This window comes from Cicer arietinum, chromosome 5 (genome assembly GCF_000331145.2).
Source record: "Cicer arietinum cultivar CDC Frontier isolate Library 1 chromosome 5, Cicar.CDCFrontier_v2.0, whole genome shotgun sequence".
NCBI classification, from domain to species: Eukaryota; Viridiplantae; Streptophyta; class Magnoliopsida; order Fabales; family Fabaceae; genus Cicer; species Cicer arietinum.
The window spans coordinates 77,652,718-77,673,087 of NC_021164.2; the positions used below are offsets into that span (position 1 = coordinate 77,652,718).

At 29.0% G+C, this 20,370-nt stretch overlaps 3 protein-coding genes across 3 annotated transcripts in view; 2 read left to right on the plus strand and 1 right to left on the minus strand.

Annotated features, from left to right (window-relative positions):
• The window catches only part of LOC101497621 (uncharacterized), a 4,577-nt gene extending 2,314 nt beyond the window's left edge, over positions 1–2,263 (plus strand). The window contains exons 6-7 of the mRNA XM_073368868.1: positions 18–1,555; positions 1,764–2,263. Coding sequence (XP_073224969.1) covers positions 18–1,507 — 1,490 coding nt within the window. The 3' untranslated portion in view covers positions 1,508–1,555; positions 1,764–2,263. The remainder of the gene's footprint in view (positions 1–17; positions 1,556–1,763) is intronic.
• A 2,659-nt stretch (positions 2,264–4,922) lies between these two features.
• LOC101497303 (uncharacterized protein At1g76070-like) lies at positions 4,923–6,099 on the plus strand. Its single transcript, XM_004500855.4, has one exon. The coding sequence runs from the start codon at positions 5,128–5,130 to the stop codon at positions 5,845–5,847; it is 720 nt and encodes a 239-aa protein (XP_004500912.1). The 5' UTR covers positions 4,923–5,127; the 3' UTR covers positions 5,848–6,099.
• A 3,615-nt stretch (positions 6,100–9,714) lies between these two features.
• On the minus strand, positions 9,715–11,176 carry LOC101496973 (24-methylenesterol C-methyltransferase 2). The gene has a single exon (XM_004500854.4). The coding sequence runs from the start codon at positions 11,059–11,061 to the stop codon at positions 9,982–9,984; it is 1,080 nt and encodes a 359-aa protein (XP_004500911.1). The 5' UTR covers positions 11,062–11,176; the 3' UTR covers positions 9,715–9,981.
• Between the last annotated feature and the right edge of the window lie 9,194 nt (positions 11,177–20,370).

The window sequence follows — 20,370 nt, forward strand, 5'->3', positions numbered from 1 at the left end:
TTCATCTCTCCTTTCAGAACCTAATGATACAAACGAAACTCCTCAAAACACCACCAATCTATCTCCCGAAGAGTCTCAAATAGTCGACAAGTTTCACACCGCAATTAAAGACCACTACAGCAAAAACCCTAACCCTAACCCTAACCCCCTTCCACCTTCACTCAATCTCTCCATACCCGATCTTTCAATCGATTTTACTAAAATCTCCACCGTTCATTCAATTTCTCCCTCCATCGCCCGCCGCGTCATCGAGAAATGCGGCGGTGTCCGCCACGGTAATCCATTTCTCCAAACCCTAGCCTTCTTCAACTATGCCACCACGCTCGAAGGATTCCCTTCTTCCCCTGAGCCCTATAATGAGATGATTGACCTGGCCGGAAAACTCAGACACTTCGAATTAGCATGGAACTTAATCGATTTGATGAAATCACGCGGCGTCAAAATTACAGTCGGCACGTTCGCTGTTCTCGTCCGGCGTTACGTGAGGGCTGGATTGGCTGCGGAGGCGGTGCACGCTTTTAATCGTATGGAAGAGTACGGTTGCACGCCTGATAAGGTTGCATTCTCAATTGTGATTAGTAGTTTATGTAAGAAAAGAAGAGCGAGTGAAGCTCAATTATTTTTTGATAGTCTTAAGCATAGGTTTGAACCTGATGTTATAGTTTACACTAGCTTAGTTCATGGTTGGTGTCGTGCTGGTAATATATCGAAGGCTGAGGAGGTTTTTAGTGATATGAAAGTGGCTGGAATTAAGCCTAATGTTTATACTTATAGCATTGTGATTGATTCGCTTTGTAGGTCCGGACAGATCACTCGTGCTCATGATGTTTTCTCTGAGATGATTGATGCTGGTTGTGATCCTAATGCTGTTACTTTTAATAGTCTTATGAGGGTTCATGTGAAAGCTGGAAGGACCGAAAAGGTTTTGCAGGTTTACAATCAAATGAAGAGACTCGGTTGTGCTGCTGATACAATTAGCTATAATTTTATCATTGAGAGTCATTGTAAAGATGAGAATCTTGATGAAGCTGTGAAGGTTTTAGATACAATGGTTAAAAAAGGGGTTGATCCTAATGCAAGCACTTTCAATTCAATTTTTGGATGCATAGCCGAGTTGCATGATGTGAATGGCGCACATCGGATGTATGCTAAAATGAAGGAACTTAAGTGCAGGCCTAATACGTTGACGTATAATATACTGATGAGAATGTTTGTTGACTCAAAATCTATTGATATGGTTCTGAAGTTGAAAAAGGAAATGGATGAGAGTCAAGTTGAACCAAATGTGAATACTTACCGAATTTTGATTTTGATGTTTTGTGAAAAGGGGCACTGGAATAATGCATACAAGTTAATGAAGGAGATGGTTGAAGAAAAATGTCTAAAGCCAAATCTGTCGATTTATGAAATGGTTTTAGAGCAGCTGAGGAAGGCTGGACAGCTAAAAAAGCATGAAGAGTTGGTCGAGAAGATGGTTGCTAGGGGATTTGTCTCTCGACCTTTGTAGAAGTTGCTTCGTCCTTGACATCATTGAGCTGAATCAAAGAACTTCCAAGTATGACTATAGAATGGCCGTGTTGCTAATTACTATAAGTGAGACAAAATGTTGGTTTAACTGGTTGTATTGTTTTTGATGGAGTATTTTTTAAATTAATTAGCTTGATGACCATGATTTATTTATTTATGGCAAAAAAATTAGTTAGTGTTCTTGAAGGATGGTTTGAGACTGTAATTGATAAGTGTTGTTTTTTGTTGCTGGGCAGGGTATTCAATTGGCCACTTGTTTTGGCATTCATAGCCGAGAGAGACTTTTTGAGGTTGATCTTTTGTTTCCTCAATCATTGTCCCTATTACTGGCACTATTTATTTTTGTGAACTGCTTAATTTTTGCTTTAGAAACCTTGGATGGTTTGACTGAAGGGAATGATAACAGTATGTTCCTGCTGGCATATTGTTCATGGAGATGCTAACAAGTTGCATATTCCAGAGACTGAGATGTGAACCAGTCTGTTTAGTTCTGCCTGGTTTGTTTTTACGCAATTGCTAAACTCATTTTTGGTTCTGTGGTAGCAAACTGCATTAACTGCAAAAGTCCCTTTAAGCTAAGCAAGCTGAGATGTGTAATGTGTTATCTGCATGTAAGGCTCTAGTTAGCCGTGGATCTGGTTCATATTTAAAAATCATACCTGGTTTGCCAAGAAAATGTTTGTTGATTGTATATATATATATTGGTTTGGATTAAATGAAGGTTAGGTTCGTTGTCCTTTTTAGTAGTACTTTAGTTTACATTCTGCAATTTTTGTTATTCTGATAATTTAGACTTTTTTTTACAAATTGATAATTTGGTTTGAAATGGGCAACTGTAGCATTGGAGCAGATTTTGGGTTAATGCAGCCATGAGGTTTTGACTAGACTAGGGAAGAGGGAACCATGTTATTAGTCCTAAAAAGAATTAATGGTGCAAAACTAAAGCCCCTTCTACTTTTTCCATGTGCAGTTTTCATTTCTACAAAAAATAATGACAATAAAATGTGTTTTGTCCAACTGTTCTGGTTGTGAACTTTCGAAATCAGTTTTTTTTCAAAAAATTTGAAAATACTAAGTCTTTTTTGCCATTTCTGAAATTGCCAGTGTAATTCACAACCTGAATATGATGATTGAAGTTGATTCGATTTAGACCAAGCTGGAGACTAGATTGAGAGTTGGAGTGACACCTTTTTGTGAGTATCTCGGGTGGGGTTGGATTTGAAACACTCTGATAGCGAAGAGTTGACATGTATATGAGAATATATGAAAAGTGCATGTACCTGTCCTTCTTAGATAGGATCTATATATGCAAGTGGGTGGAAGGATCTGGGGAAATGACCGTTGAGGGTCAGAGTGTAACGGTTCAGAGGACACAATTTCGTGTCGCTTGCCTTTGTTCCCTCATGTTTGTTGGTATTCTGTTAGGTTACTCCGCAAGTTCATATGCTTTCCCAGGGTTGGTCCCAACTCGGAATCTGAAGTCCTTAGAAGATTGGGGCGTTTGTCCAGTCCAGAACAAAAATGGAAAATGAGCATATTGTAGATTGATGACAATGAGAAGAAATCTATTGTTCCACATAAAACCAAAAACAAAAACAAAAAACATTTTCAGGAAGTAAACAACCGTAATTTTACATGGGAAGCTACTGGGCGAGAAGTTAATACAAGCATTTGGATAGTTTATATCCTTGTTGCCTTTTTCAATTTCTCAATATCTCATTATTCATTCACACTGCACAAAAAAAATATTTTTCATTTACAGGGTAAACATAGGATAACAACGTGGAATTCCATTATTCACATGAATAATAGTTTTTTTGACTAAATTCACACATGTAGATAAGAATGACCAAAGTCCCCCCTTTTACGACTCGTTGATTTACAAGTATATACACGTGCAACCGTATCATCGAATACACACGAGTCACGATATGCTTACGCAATAATTGTCTGGCTCCTACATGGAAATTAGGTAGCACTCGTTTTAATTTCGACACATCTCAAAATGACTTTACATTCTTAATTACATTTTTTTTGTTCGAGCCAGTTCTCTAACCGTGTGATTTAGATATTTGAATCTATGGGAATGAAAAAATATTTACTATTTTAAATTTCAAACGCGTTCAATGGTCAACAACAACCGGTAGTTTAAAATATGACTTCAAACATTTATTTTAAAATCCCGGTTAGGTGACTTATTTTATTACATACACATTGTCTCCCTCTTTCTTAATTCATTTTAAATAATAGAGGGATTGAGGTCAAATGAGTATTAAGTTTTAGTTAAAGATCAACTGTAAAGAATTCGAAGTTAAAATTTTGTCTAGAGGAAATCTTAGTAAAATATTAGTTACATCTCGATAGAATTTTAAATTGCTAAGTCTCCTATAAATCAGAAAAATTAAAATTTAAAAAAAAAAATTCATTTAAAAAATAACATTCCACACTTTATAATGGAATCAAAACTTCACAAAAAAGTCAGGAGTAGACGAAATCAAGTGCACGAGTGCACCATGGTAATTTATTCCGGAAATTGAAATAAATTTGTTATTTTAAAAAAATATTATTTCATTTAAAAACATTTAGGTATTGCTTAAAAATTTAAATTATTTCAAATTGTTTATCACTACGAAAAAAAAGTATTGCTTAAAAAGTACAAATTTTTGTTTAAAATCTGAATGGGACACACAGAAAATATCAATGATGGGTTACTCGTACGATAGTACAAATTTCTTGCTTGTTTCATTTAAAAACATTTAAGTATTTCAAATTATTTATTACTATGGAAAAATATTGAAATTGATAAAATATAAGGCCATGTTGTTTTCACAATTTCTATACATATATCAGAAAATAAAATGTTAAAGAAAAAGACAACCTGGTTCATTTTAACAACTAACTCTGTTTTTTTTTTCTTTCCTTATTATAAATTATATATATATATATATATATATATATATAAATCAACTACAACGTGATTTTTCTTTATCAAACAAATTAAGTGGCGCAGGCTGTTTCACAACTGAGGTAAAGACTTGTAGTTATGTTGTGCATGCCTTAAATTAAAATGATACATTTTGAGCTACAATTCCTAAATAAGTCTCATTTAATTTCATAATTCCACTCACAAAAAGTACTGTAGTAAGTTTCCAAAATTATCGTAAAAACTTATTTTTTTAATAAGCAAATATTATCGTAAAACTCAGAATCACCTTCTTTGTTAGTCTTTAATTTATTAACCGAGTTACGTGCCAAGTACATTATTGTAGTAACTTAATTATGTTTATGGGTCGAAACAAGCTATATAATAATTAATTATTGCCGAGTCCCACATTTCTTATTTGACCAAACACTCTCCACATATATGCCCACCTTTCTTGACACAATCAGATATATCCAAATATATATAATATTATTATACAAACTCCGGTATCATTATTTAATATTTGTTACAAATAACTGGTTTCAATCTCAAAGCTTCGTCAACAAATCCAACATATATAAAGAGAGTCCATCTTAACAAAACATACAAAAATCTCAAATTCCAACCCTTTTTCTAGCTTTCTAATTCGATCTACTTATCAATCTTTTAGTGTGATCATGGAGAAAAACTTTAAGCTAAGGAGCAAGATCTTGAAGATATTACCAAGTATCAATTTAACATTTCAAAATAATCCATTCAGCCCAGGTAAGAATCACAAATCAAAACAAGATAACGCAAAAAATTGGGCTAGGCCTCATAAGGGATTTTCAGGCCCAATTGTATCCATAAAGCCCAAGGGTATTAATGGAATTGAAAATGAAGAACCCACTTCACCAAAAATATCGTGTATGGGACAAATCAAGCACAAAAAGAAACAAATCAAAAAAGTTAAAGACATCGTAGAAGTGAAGAAACACGTAACCACTTTTCAAAAGATGTTGTTACATGTGGGGAAGCCAAAATCTGAGGGGAGGAGAAGGAAATCAGATGCAACTGCGGCTCAGGATAACAAGTATGCACTTGAGGAAAGAGCAACGCATTTGAGTCAAATGAAACGGTTTGCAAGTGGACGTGGCACTTTTGCTAATTTTGATTGGAAGGCTCAAGTAGTGGCAGAGGAAATAGAGGATTATTATTCGGATGAAGACAGAATGAACGGTGATGATGATGATGATGATGAAGAAGAGGAGTTCATGATACCTTTCTCTGCACCTATTTTGCTTGGTGGTGGTGGGGTTGGTGTACTTGATAATTTGAAGCCACGAAAAGAAATTAATCTATGGAAGAGAAGGACTATGGCTCCACCAAGGCCCCTTCAATTGGATAAAGTACATTAGATTAGACCAAACTAGTTCTTAATTTGGTTATTAAAATGAAGACTTGTTCTTTTGATTTTTATTTTATTTTTTTTATATTTATTTGATTAAATTTAGTTTATTAGAATTTTTGTGTATATTTTTTATTTTTTGAAAACATTTTGTGTAGAGGACTATTCAGATATTTAACTGCAAAAACATGTGTAATTATCGATATTTTAAAGTTGATTATAAGTTTTTAAGTTGATATAAAATTATTTGATATGTGAGATATGTCAAGATTAATATTGTTTAGTAAAAATGTATAATATAGAGATTGTAGAAGTAGCAAAGTTTTCCAAGATAAATAAATTTCATTGTCACTATATAGCTCGCCTGCAATTAATTAGTTGTATCTCTTAATGGACCAAACCTTCATTGGATTTTATAAAGTATAAAATATGTAAAAAATACTATCGAACTGAGGTTTTCAGTAAATTCATCAGTCTTATTTTTATTATTATCGGCTTGTGGTATTTAGTAGGGTTGGAAGAGCATCCGTCTGTATTTTTTTTCTTCTGATATTCCCGATTTGATTGGGATTGGGTTGTTCTTGTGCAGTGGTTCTAGGCCTTTGATCATGATGGATCAACCTTTGTTGGGTTTGGTCACGTATAATATTGATGCTTCTTTTACTTATGAATGTGGTATGGTTGGTTTTGTAATGTACTTGCACAATGATTCCGTGTTGTGGCGGAACTTGAAAAAGACGAAGGTGCCAAATTGTATATCAAAAATTTAAGTTGCATGCTTGAATGTAAACACAAAATTGATCATATAAATAAATAAAGTAAATGAGTTAAAAATATCTTAAAATATTATTGTATATTCTATGAATAGAAATAGTAAAGATGGTTTATTCATCTCGTTTAACTCGTCGCATCATTAACTTACTAAAAAGTAGGATGAAGATACTTCGATGGTCGAGTTAAAAATACTAAACAACCTCGCTCCATTATGTAGCAAACTTGCGGGTCGGTCTGTCAATATTTTTTTAATTTTATTTTAACATCTTATAGAAATAAATGTGACCATGATCAAACAAGAGAGTTAAGTTCCAAAGAAAATCATTACTACCATAAAAAACATCTTGAAAATAAATTTATAAATATCAAACAGTCCTATAAGAGATTTATTATAATCTACTTACTAATACAATATATTAATAAATAGAAAATTTTAAAATTTAAGAAATGTATTATATTTCATTATAGAGTTTATAACTGTGCATTTTAAACATGAGATCATATGTTATTAATTTCATAATATATTAACACACTAATTAATATTATATAGTGTGATTTTTTTAAATAAAACTCATAAGTTTAACTAAATTAGTAAAAAAGAATCAAAAACTAAATATATATATAAAAAAATAAAAAAAAAAATAGTTATCTCGGCCCGAAAACCAATCTTGTCCCACCCCATATAGTTAAACTGAACAGACCAACTTATATAGACGGACTGAAATCTTCATCCATTCCACACATACTAAATTTTAAATCAACAAATTATAAACTCTGTTTCAAATTATATTGGGCGCACTGGTCCACACATACTCTATGACTCAAATAGGCAGCCTGCTTTTAATGGACCTCAATTTATTATCATTCCACGACAAATTAAAAACATCTGATGCATTGGATGTTTTTATCTCACCTTTATTATTATTATTATTGGATAGTTTATTTTAAGAATTAAAAATAATTAATAATGTCTCCATAAATATTTGGAGATAAAAAATATGGTGTATTCATTGATAAATTTGCTTTTGGTGTTCGCTAAAAAATGAACATTCTAGATAGAGAGACACAAATTTAAGTGTTGATCAATGATCACGTAAAACTTTAGGCCACTTGGGATCAATCAGGTTCATATTTTAAGATCGAGTAACAAATATAACTCATTTCAATCCAACAGGAAATTTCTCAATATGGTCATACAAATGAAAGGATTGTGCCCAATACAGAGCTCCTCCCTCATAATCCCAACAGGAAATTTCTCAATATGGTCATACAAATTTGAACACTCTATTTAGATATAGACATAAAAAAAATGGATGAGCCATCTCAACAAAATAAAGTGTAGAATTAACTACAAGGTGACGTGGAAAGTGAATGGGGCCATTGGCAAAGGTTATTTACAAAAATATGTAGTTTTTTTTATGTCAACGAATTAATTACTTAGGCCTAATAATCAGGCCTAAAAAGTGACGAAGTAAAAGTTTGTTTAAATAATAATAACACTTATACGACATTAAAAAGTGAAGTAACTTGCTTAGGCTTTTTAGTTTTAGAGTTTTTTTACCCTTGTTTGGACCCACGTCCAAAAGCCTCTAACAAATTGTTTCAAAGCTTAAATTTCACATCTATACAACATTGGGATGCGAGATTTGTTAGGAAAACGTGGAACTAAACAAACTCACACATTAAACGTGAAAAGATGAGTAGTTAGAGTTTGAACTCACATCCAACATGTCAAAAAAAAAAATTTAAAAACGAAGGTGAGATTATTATTAATAACTATATTAATCATTATTTTACAATTATTTAAAACAAGATTCAAAATTTACCTCTTAAAATTACAATGTGAAACAATTATCATTAATAGTTTCTAAAGAAATATAATATATAAGCTACGACATTAGTGTTGGAGTTTGTTATTATGAAACAAAATATAGGCGTTATAATGTCACGGGAAAAAGAGTGGAGTAAAAAAGAGTGAGAGATCCAACGCAATTGAAGGACAAATGTTGTAGCATGTGTGGCAACTCGGTCTCCTGAGCTGGAAGTAAAAAGACCCACGCACAACATGACAAAAGATAAACCAAAAATGAAACACAGCATGCCTCAAGTCTAGATCCAGATTCTAAAAAGCTTAGGTATAATCACGTTACGGTACCACAAATGCCAGGCACTAGTGCTCGCCACCTAATCCCACGCTAATAGAACCAATCTTAACATGTGCTGTTTCCCCAATAATCCCACCATTCTTTTTCTATTTCTATTTTTATCATATTAAATCTATCACTTGCTAACAATCACTTTTAATAAATCAAATAACAGCTTTTATAAAATACTCATTTATGAGTAAATAAAATACATTTTAGATACATTTATCATATTAAGTGTACTCTTAACGAATGTATAATGTATTTTAGATACTAAAGTGATTCTCGTATGAATACAACACTTATTTATAACTTATTGGATATCAAATTAAGATAAGACTACTGCAATGGATATTGGTTTAAGAAGCAAGTCTTCCATGGTCACGAGTTTTAGTTACACTCCCGAAAAAACAAAATAGAAATTTTACTTTTTTAAATAATTAAAATAATAAAATAAATAATTAATATTTAGTTAGTGTGTTAAAAAAAATTATATTTAATCTTGTGACCTCCTAATTTAACGGACCTTGTTAGAATTTGTAGCTTAAAAATAAAAGTTGTGTTTGAAAAATCAATTTGATAACTTTCTAAAAGATTAATAATACTCCTCCTTCATCATAAAAAAATGTATACATTTGACTCGATGTTTTTTCGTTGAATCTTGAAATGTGTTGTTAAGAAACGTATTATTAGCATTTGCATTCAACCTTTGTATATAAATCCTCTTCCCCCAAAAACCAATTCAGCGAAAGCATATTAACCCAATCAAATTAAATATCATTAATAACCCACCGCCACAAATCGTAGGACAAACAAAAGATTCCTCCGATCCATAAGATTTGCATATCAACATCAAATTAATTAAACTAATAAATGCCAACCAAATCATCATAACAACAACTTCAACCTAAATAAATTCCATTAAATAAATGAAACACACTACTACTAATAGTAAGAACTTCAAAACCAAATTACTAGTACTAACTGACATAAATAAAGTCCATACGGCAATTGTTGAGGCAAATGAAAATAAAAAAATATAAAAAGAAAACTACATTGCAAATATCAAAAAGCAAATTACATCCGGTTCAAAGAAAACAATAAGTTAAATCCAAAATTAAATAAAAATTATAAATAAATAAAAACATGGAAAAGAAGCACTTGAAAGAGAAATTTTATTTTAATTAATTAAACGATAGTAGCTGACCTTGATAACTTAGGGTTAATCATTTATCATCTTCATCAGGTTTTCTGCAAAGGATCATATGCATAGGAGAGAAAATTCCAGAATCACCCCCTCTAGTCAAAAAATCAGCAGTCTTAAAGAGCATCTCATGAACATCAACAGTACCCTTAGGTGCTATTCCCAAAGCAGACAAAACCGTTACAACAACGTGGTTACGCCAATACGCAATCCTACCCATTTTCAATCGGCTCCACCACGGCTCAGACGGCGGCTTAGCCAGATCCCTTTCTTTAACAACCTCAAACCCAACTTTTTTAGCCGCTTCAGCTATATCACTATAGCTTCTAAGCCCAGGCAAAGCATCACCTCTTTCAATCCCTTGAATAATCTCAACATGTTCATCGTTATCGGCTTTGAATTTCTCAGTCGTGACCCACTCGTAAGAAACGTAAAGTGCGCCGGGTTTCAAAACCCTAAAAATCTCGGCGTAAACTTCTTCGAGATTAGGCGCGTGACACGTAGCTTCGATTGAGTACGCGCCGTCGAAGGTGTTATTAGGAAACGGCATCTGAAGAAAATTACCACAAACGACGTCGCATAGAGAATCGAGTCCAGCTTTTTTGTTATGTAGCCTGGCTCGTTTCACCTGATACTCGTTTATTGTAATACCAACGACGTTAGCGCGTGAGTGTGAAGCGATAGCTCTCATGGGCCCACCAACACCACATCCAACGTCTAAGATTTTATCACCAGATTTAGCCTCGATTAGATCGACGGCCATTTCTTCGTGGAGGCGCGTGGCATCACGGTGTGATTTACCAGGGATTGAAGGTGAAAAATGAAAGGATTGACCCCAACCCCACTCGTAGATATCTGTAACCAAATTGTAAAAAGTGTCGACGAAGTCTGGAACTTTATCGGCGGTTTCGATCTCTTTAGGGCGGCGGAAGAAGGACCAGTATTGTTTGTAGTTGTCTTGGACTTTTTCGGCGGAAATGGAACCACCGGAGAGATCTGTGAAACTTTTGCCTTTCTGTTCGGCGGGACCAAGGATACAGATGAACCAGTAAAGGCCTCCGGCGAAGAGAGCTGCGGTGAAGAAAAGAGAAAGAGAATCCATATTTTGGAAGATAGAGTTTTGTTGTGTTCTCACCCTACTTTGGGGTTTGGGTTTGGGTTACACTTTTGTACTACTAATTGCTACTACTTTTAACTGAAACTCTGTACGAAACCTGTTCCTCTTTTTTTTATTTTTTATTTTTATTTTATTTAATTAGTGTTATAATAACAGTGAACAGCATCTTTGCTTTGTTGGTTCCGTCCACGTGCTTCGCGCGTGAATCATGCTTCGCTATCATTTGTTTATTTACAGAAAATATCGGGACAACTCCAAGTGAGTCAGTGAGTGAGTGAGTGAGGGAAAGGTTTAACACGTTAAAGTTAATTCAAGTTTTTATTTGGCAAAAAAGCTAATTAAAGTGAAGGTCGTCTTCTAGATGAAAAAGATACTATTTTCTTTTTGAGGAAAAATATATTTCCAATCAACCAAATAACATTAAAATCCAATAATCATTGAACAAGGATTATTGGACCAGAGTTTGGTGGGCTTAACAACAGCATGTCTAGTAAGTTAATGGGCCACCTTTAAACAAATGTTGAAATTAACTACACTAACTAAAATACAATAACAAACCCTAGTTATGTGTTGCATGATTTTGTTTCTTCTGTGCTTTGGAAGACGATTGTCAATGTATCAGATGGTCTAAATTGTAATATTTGTTGAGTGATTATTGGTTATAAATGGTCATGATATTATATTTTTAGAAGGATATTTGGATTTAAGGTAAAGATATTATTTCAGTCATGTTTTGATGGTGTCATTGTGCGAAAGAATTTTTCGGTCTTTATTTGTGTTGGTAATGATGCTTGCAATTGGCAAAGTAATATATGGTTTGTTCCATATGAAATTTGAGACAAAATTGCAACTACCAAACCGCACTAAAGGGAAGCTACGGATTTTCTTTTCTGCAAATTTAGTTTATATGGAGATGTTACTGTCAAGTCCACTTTTGAAGTAATTAAAATTGATTATCATATAAATGACTCACCTCCCACACTAATGATAAAAATTGAAATTGACATGGTCTAAATAGATACAAATATCACAGGTGGAAAAATCATTCGAGATACATTAGTTACAAATGATGCAAAGTACGTTCGATAACTTGTGTCTTAAGTGTCATGTGCATCAATGACATAAATATATTAAATTCAATAACTTAAAAATGTATTACATTTACAAATTGAGTGAATATATGTTGACTTCAGAAGTAAGTTCTTTTGAGTTACTCCACTACTAACTATTTATAGACATTAAATTTTATGAATCTATTTGTTTAATATTTTATATTATCTTAACAACTATGCATACCAAAAATTACAAAAAATGAATATGTGTAACTATAAAATTTTATAGTTAATGTTTTACTTGTATTTTAGAAAGTATAGTATATGATGAATTAAACTAAGTATCAAATAGTATTAAAATTTTATAAAATTTATATGACATATATACCCTATAAAATTGAGAGATTTAAACCCAAAAAATTTTAGCAAATTATAAACACCACCAAAATATTAGATAGTTGTTCTACCAAATAGAAAAACACCACATAACCCCTTTAAAATTTTACTATTTTATTTATCATAGAAATGTCACAATCAAATAGATGTTAAATAGTTTATTTATTTAATGCTCTTTTCTATAATTTTCTTTTATAAAATATAAAGTAAAATAAGTTTTTAGTCTCTATAAAATATCACTATTTTGTTTTTAGTCTTTGCAAAAAAAATCATCTAATTTTAGTGCCTTTAAAATTTTTATTTTCATTTTAGGTTTCTAATTTTAAACCAACTATTGTGTATCCTTTTAATTTTAGAATGATAGTTTGTACTAATATTTAATACATGTTTAACAACTTGCTTGCACAAAATTTAAAATTTCTCCACAAATGATGATTTAAATAAGAATTTTTAAGCTTTTCGTACTTAACAATTCATATTTAGTTTTTTCGTTTATTAAAAAAATTCTAAATTTGTGTAGGAAATTTTTTAATAATGCCTTAAACATTAATAAAAAATTCAAAAAAATATACAATAGTTGACATAAAATCAAGGACAGAAAATGAAAACAAAATTTTAAGAACTAAAAGTTGACAACTTTTTTCTTTAAGTCTAAAAGCAAAATAGTAAAAAAAAAAAATTGAGACTAAATTTAATCCCAGAGTATATAGATATTGCATATAAAATTAAGTATTAGTTGGCAATTAAAATAATTAATTGTAATTGATGCACATTCCAATTAAACCAAATATATAATATTAGTTAACTATCTAAAAGATTGACATATAAGAACGGAACAATTAAAAGATAAATAGATTTTAAAATAGAAATCAATTATACAAACCATTAAATCAAAATAGCAACATAAGATTTTTTCAAAAAAAAAAATTGCATTCATGAATAGCTTGTTAAAAAAACATTAAACTCATAATACTTTTAAAAGTTTCACCTGCAATATTTCATTATATTTGTGGAAAATGTAGATTTTTTGAGTCATTATAGTGACAAGCAAAATTGAAAGTCTATGCTAATAAACTTTTAGTGGGTAAAAAATGGTAACATAAATTTAATAAAATTGAAAGGAAAGTACTATGTATATAAAACCAAAAAAATGATTTGTAGTACACAAATATTAATTGTACTATATAATTATTATGTGGTTTAATTGCATTAATTATTTCTATATCATTAATTAAATTAAAAATATGAAAAATTTATGAAGTTGAAAACTATATTTTTTTTTTGCGTTTTAATTATTTTAATTTCATGGGTATTAATCATTTTACATTATTGTATCATATGTCACGTTATTTAAAAATATCACATGTCATTATTTTTTAGCTAAAAAATAAATAACAGAGATAAAAATTATTGACTTTTAAAATAGTTGGACCAATTTCGTGAATGAGTAAAAATAAGAAAACTAAAATTGTAATTAAGACTTATTATTTAAAGTATTACGTTCAAGGTACTTCACAAGAGTACTTTTTGTATTATACCGTTTATCTTTTTCTTCTATTTTTTACTATATTTTAAATCCGAAAGTCAAATTTTAATAAATGCAAGATGTATTTGAACAAATACATTTTAATTTTTTTTTTGCTTATATTTATGTATATAAAGATTATAAATTTTCCAACTACATTTTTTAAGGAATTGTCCCAATTTTTATTATGTAAATACCATCTTTCTATCTTAATTTTATAGGTTATATATATATATATATATATAATTTAATTCTATTTTTATTTATGAAGTAGTAAACAATGAAAGACATTCTTTGTATATTATTATTAGATATTATACTTATGAAATCTGATAATTATGAAATACATTTCTTGTACAAACATAAATATTTTCTCGTATATCTTTAACATACATGTATTTAAGTGTTTTTTATAAATCATGTATCCCATGCTTGTACTGATATTGTATCCGTATCCATTCAACGAAGGCTCAGTATTTGAGACCTTAAACTCTTTTGTGTTGCTTTTATTTGGTTCATTTTTATACTCTTAATCTTTGTATGTTGTTTTTATTTGGTTCACTTTTATAGTCTAAATAATCATTCAATATATTTGACTGCTTAAAAAAAGTTTGGATTTGCATCAATATAGTAAAAGTAAATTATATTTTTGTACATATAAATATATTATGTTTCATTTTTTTTTTTATTGAAAATGATAACATCGAATAAATATATCATATTTCATTTTTTATATTTAGCTACAAAGTAATTTTCAAAAGCTTATGTTCTCCATTTTGATCTTCAATATCACATATAATATTTTTACATCCGTCGTATACCTAAAAATAAAAAATAAAATTATTGTTAAAATTGTTATTCACAAGAAAATAATCAATAAAATATAGTGGAATGAGTGAACATGAAACAAAGCAAGCCCATATTAAAGAAGAATACAAAATAAAATAAAACGAGCATAAAACGGATTGCCCACTGATTTACGTGCTTTCGCTAATAGTTTTGATTAGGAAACAAATCTGATTGAAACCTTGATTAGGAAACAAATCTGATTGAAACCATTTATAAATATTTCTATTTTAAATTCTCAGTATTACGTTTGACATATTATTTCCGTTTATAAGTTATTCTTATTTATATAAGCAAGGAATATGTTGCTATTAATATATGTCAATTAGAGCGTGTTTTATAAATAAATTATTAAGAGTGCATTGAAATGAAAAATAATAATAATAATAATAATTAGTGTAATAGTTATATGTTTTAGATTTCTTAAAAAAATGTCGATTTTTTTACTAAAAAAATTGTTTTAGATAACCATAAATATTATTATGATGCGTGTGTACCCAAAAACAATCGTTTTGGAAAGCCATAATTGATATTTAAGAAATTTAAAATTTAAAATTAAATTGTCAAATAATATAAATTTCCATTTCAGGATTGTGTTTAATTTGACAATTACATCTGTCAAATTAGAATAATATTTGTTACAATATTGTGTTTAATTTTATATACTATAGTAATAATATGTTTGAAATATGTCACATTATTATTTATTTTTGTCTTAGTTGGAATATGTCATTTTAATAAATATCAATTATAAGTGCATTTTGTAGTAATAGCCGATTATATCATTAAAGTTTTAATGACGTTTGTAAGTGTCACGTATACTCTATTAATTCTATGGTGATTAAATGATATTTTGAAGATCGTAAATACCATATTCTATAGTAATAAATGCAAAGAAAACAATATATTTATACACTAATTTAAATTCTTAATTCAAAATTTGAACATACAATCAATATCAGTATAGTATTTGATAAAATATTAGTGTTGTGGTTGAGTTTTTATTTTTTATATGTTGTGTTTTAATTTTAAAATGCATATTATAATAATTCAATAGAAAATGCCATTGACAATAAAATTAAGCTAAGTGGTTTTTTGGTTGTTGAGATATTTTCAAATAATTAAAACATAATTAATCATCTATTACAAATAATGATGTTACATGTACTATTTATTTGATGCACGGATTTTGTTTATAGTGTATGCATAGATTATAAATTTAAACTAGTAATTTTTTTGCTTTTAGTTTAAGTTTAATTTGTTCACAACACTTGACACTATTTTTTAGGTTGCATTTATACTTTTTATACTAAAATCTAATATCACTTAGTAGTCTTGAATAATGTGTTTAAGTCATAATTCAAGTGATATATGTCGACATTGTTAGGTTTGACTTCATGTTTTGAATTTAAACCAGAATCTGAGAGTCATGTTAATTAATTATGATCATATTGATATCTCTTTTAAGACAAAAATAAAATGAATAGGCTCCATAATGCAACAATAATATTTAGATGACCTTTACATGAGATATATTTTAGATGTCTATTTTGATAACGAATTAATTTAAATCAAATGTTTTTTTTTTTGGACAAATAATAAATTGTTAATTGAATAACTAATTTACAATATTTATATTTTTATAACAATTAATTATCATAATAATGAAGATTGACATAAAAAAGAAACATTTAACTGGTTGCAAAGTGTGTGTGATACGCACACAATTAGAGGTGAGAATAGGTGAGACCAGATCAGACTTTAAAAAATCTGAGTCTGGCCTACGTATAATTTTTTAAGTCTGACCCTGACCTACGGCCTATCATAGGTTTTTATTTTTGTCTGGCCTGAAAGCATATTTAAAAGTCTTATTCATATTAAAATATTTAAATGCTCTACTCATATCACGTGATGCTCTCCACATACCAATATCAATGTACATATCTATATATATTAAACCAAAAATAAGTTTTCTAACAAAATAATTTTAAAAAAATCTAAAACAAACATCCTTTAAACCCTAAAACATAATTTTTGTTTTTAAATAATAGATTTTTTTTTTCTGAAGCAAACACACTCATTATTACCTCTCAAACAAATATGGAAAGACTACTGAGTGATTGACTAATTGAATGACTACCGAATATGGAACGACTAACAAATATGGAACGACTACCGAATATGAAATGACTACTGAGTGATTGCCTAATTGATAGAATTTAAAATAGAAAATAATATTATTATTATAATAATAAAAAATAACATTAATAAATAATAAAAAATATATAAGTCGATCTGTGAGGCATAATAGACTTTTTTATAAGCCTAAGCCTGATCATTAAATATGTTAGGTCAGGTTAGGTCATAAGTAGGCCAGATCATATGCCTCTGACGGACGACATAGCTTATTCTCATCCTTATATATAATTAGAAGAATTAGAGAGAATATATATATATATATATATATATATTAATGATCATTAATGCTAAACAATTAGAAAATATATGTATTGAATCACAAAGTGTGACATAATAAAAATTAAGGCAAGATATGAATAAAATAAAATGTATGAATATATACAAATCATGCTAACAATTTAAGTAGGTAAAGCTAAAATAAAATAAAGATAATGCCGAAAATATATGTTAATATGTTTTTGGATTGGTGTAGATAACTATTGAGTAGACATCACATACTCAATGTAGTTTGAATTTTTTTGGGTGACGTTTCATACTGTGTCTTTTAGTATTATCATGGATATCCATGTATTAGAAAAACTTGAGATGTTGATTATTAAATTGAAGTTTAAAGGAGAGACATTGAATCAAAAATAGTTAATGAAAAAAATGTGTTTTTGACAGAAGCAAAAAATAATATGTTAAATACTATCATAATTTCTTTTTATATAAGTTTCATAATTTGTAAAATTTTAAAAATAAACAATCTATTGTGAAAGACATTACCACAATAATGTTGATCATTAGTGTCTATTGTTATTATGTATTGATATATTTTTCAAGATAATTTCAAATTTCTATTACTTACAACTCTGATTTAATTTAAAAATATGAAAGTGTAATAGAAATTGATCAAAATTTTATAATAGAATTACATATTAATGTAAAAATAAATAAAAATAATGCAAAATAAAATTACTATAGAATTGAAGGGTGATCATCAACACCTCCTGCAACTGCAAGTATAAGAAAAAACATAACAACATTTGGTGCATGTGATTAATGATTATTTTTGGGTGTATTTAGTCGCAGAGCAAAAAAAAATCCACTTCATTTATTTGTTTGAATGCAAATTAACAACATTGTTGTTAGAAAATATTCAATGTTTTTCTTTCGAAATAGAAAGTATTCAATTTAAATTATGAGTATATTTGAAAAGAATGTAGAATATGTTTGAAAAGTGCTATTTTTATTTGTTGTATTTGAAAATAAATATTTTTTAAGAAATTAGTATCACAATAAATAATTAATTTATTAGATAAGTGTCAATATAAATATGAAATGATTAAATGTTAAGTGATCTAATATCATACTACAAATAATATATGTTATTTTGTAAGATATTTATTTATAGTGTAAATGTATTAATGCGTGCTAGTCTTTTGCATTACAAAAATACTTTTAATGAATTTTAAAATATTTAATTTAATTTATATATTTAAATATTAAAAGGAACAGAACTATTATATGAACGAAATTATGCCGCATTGAGTCTCCATTTTATTTTATTTTTTAAGCTTAGGTCTCAAAAGTTCTCTGCAGACATTGAGCTTGGGCCTTGGGCCAATTGGACATTGTCGTATTACCAATTGAAGTTGAAGACTTGTACGCTTCAAGACGTAAGTGGCAGTTTGTATTATCTATTTTGTTTTGTTTTGTTTTAATAAAGCTATCTGCATTATCTTAGCTTAGAAGCTACGCATAATACACTTAACAAAAAATTGTGTGGTTCAGCTCTGTGGCTAAAAATCTTTACCACGACTGCTTTTTATTTTTTTATTAAATCATTACTGATTTTAAGTTAAAGATGACGAAGTTGTTTCACATAAAACGGTAAAGTAAACTGAAAAATGCTATTTAGTCTGTAATTAGTCTGTTAAAAAGCGAGATAAAGTAAACTAATTAAGGTGGTCGAGTTGAAAATATTACTCGGTACTGTGTTGGATTTGTGGGTTAATTTAAAAATTAAAAATTAAAATATTAAATATAACCACAATTAATTAGCAAAGCTAAATTTCAAAAAAGTCATCAATACCTACTATAAAAAGTCTCAAAATAAATTCATTAATATTAAACAATCCAATTTTTTATTTATTATATTCTACTTATTGTTACTGAATATTAATTATAAATAAAAAAGTATAAAATTAAAGAAATGTATTATAGTTTATACTATAGAATCTAGCTCTCCTTTAACAATATGAAAATATATATTCTCACCTTCATAATGTATTAACGCACTCATTAAGGCTATATAGTTCAATTCTTTTTGTCCTTATATGTAAAACTCATATCTTTATTCGTAGCTTTTAATTTGAGTTGAGATTTTTAATTGAATTGGATAAATCGATGGGATAATTTAAGGTTGATTGAATTAATAAAAAAATAGGTTATGTGTTGCAACTAAACGAGCTAATCCGCCCTCGTGCTCGACCTATTATTTTAGTGGGTTAAACTGGACATACCAACTTAGGTAAACATGTTCAAATCTTCAGTAACTCCACTTAAAATATCAGGTAAAATAAGTTAGTCTGACGAATTCAACTATATTTGAACAATATTTAAACTATGCTTCCATTGTGTCAATACTTAGTTTGTGCGAGTTTATCCTAAGATTGACACACACTTTGAGTTATTTATGGTTTTAGTCCTGATCATTTTTTAGCACATTTTTATTTGAGTCCTTTATTTTTTTTTCTTTAGGTTTCATTCTCATCATTTGAAATTCTTTGATTTTAATTTTTCGTCTAAACAGAGTGATGGTGAGATGCTCAAGTGAAGTATAAATTAGTTACTTTAGTTATGTTTTAATTATAAATTAGTTACTCTACTTAGAAATTAATTATTCAAATTTAAATATATAAACTTTATTTATTATTGTAATTATTTTTCTCATTTAATCAATATAAAAATTATTCTCTTACATGCTTAATCTTAATATTTTACATATTTTATTTTTAAAGAATAAAACCAAAGAAATCTCAAATGGTGTGAATGAAATTAATAAAATTGAAAGACTCAAATTAAAATTCACTTAAATAGCACGGATTAAGACGATAAATAAATAAAAATAAATAAATTAACATGCGCAGTGGCGAGATATCACGTAAAGCAATCGCATGAGTACACTACACTTATGATTTGGCTGGAGGCCCCGTACACATATACTAATTACATTATTAATGTATAATATAAATAAATAAAAATTAAAATATGGCGCTTATAAGTGAATATAAT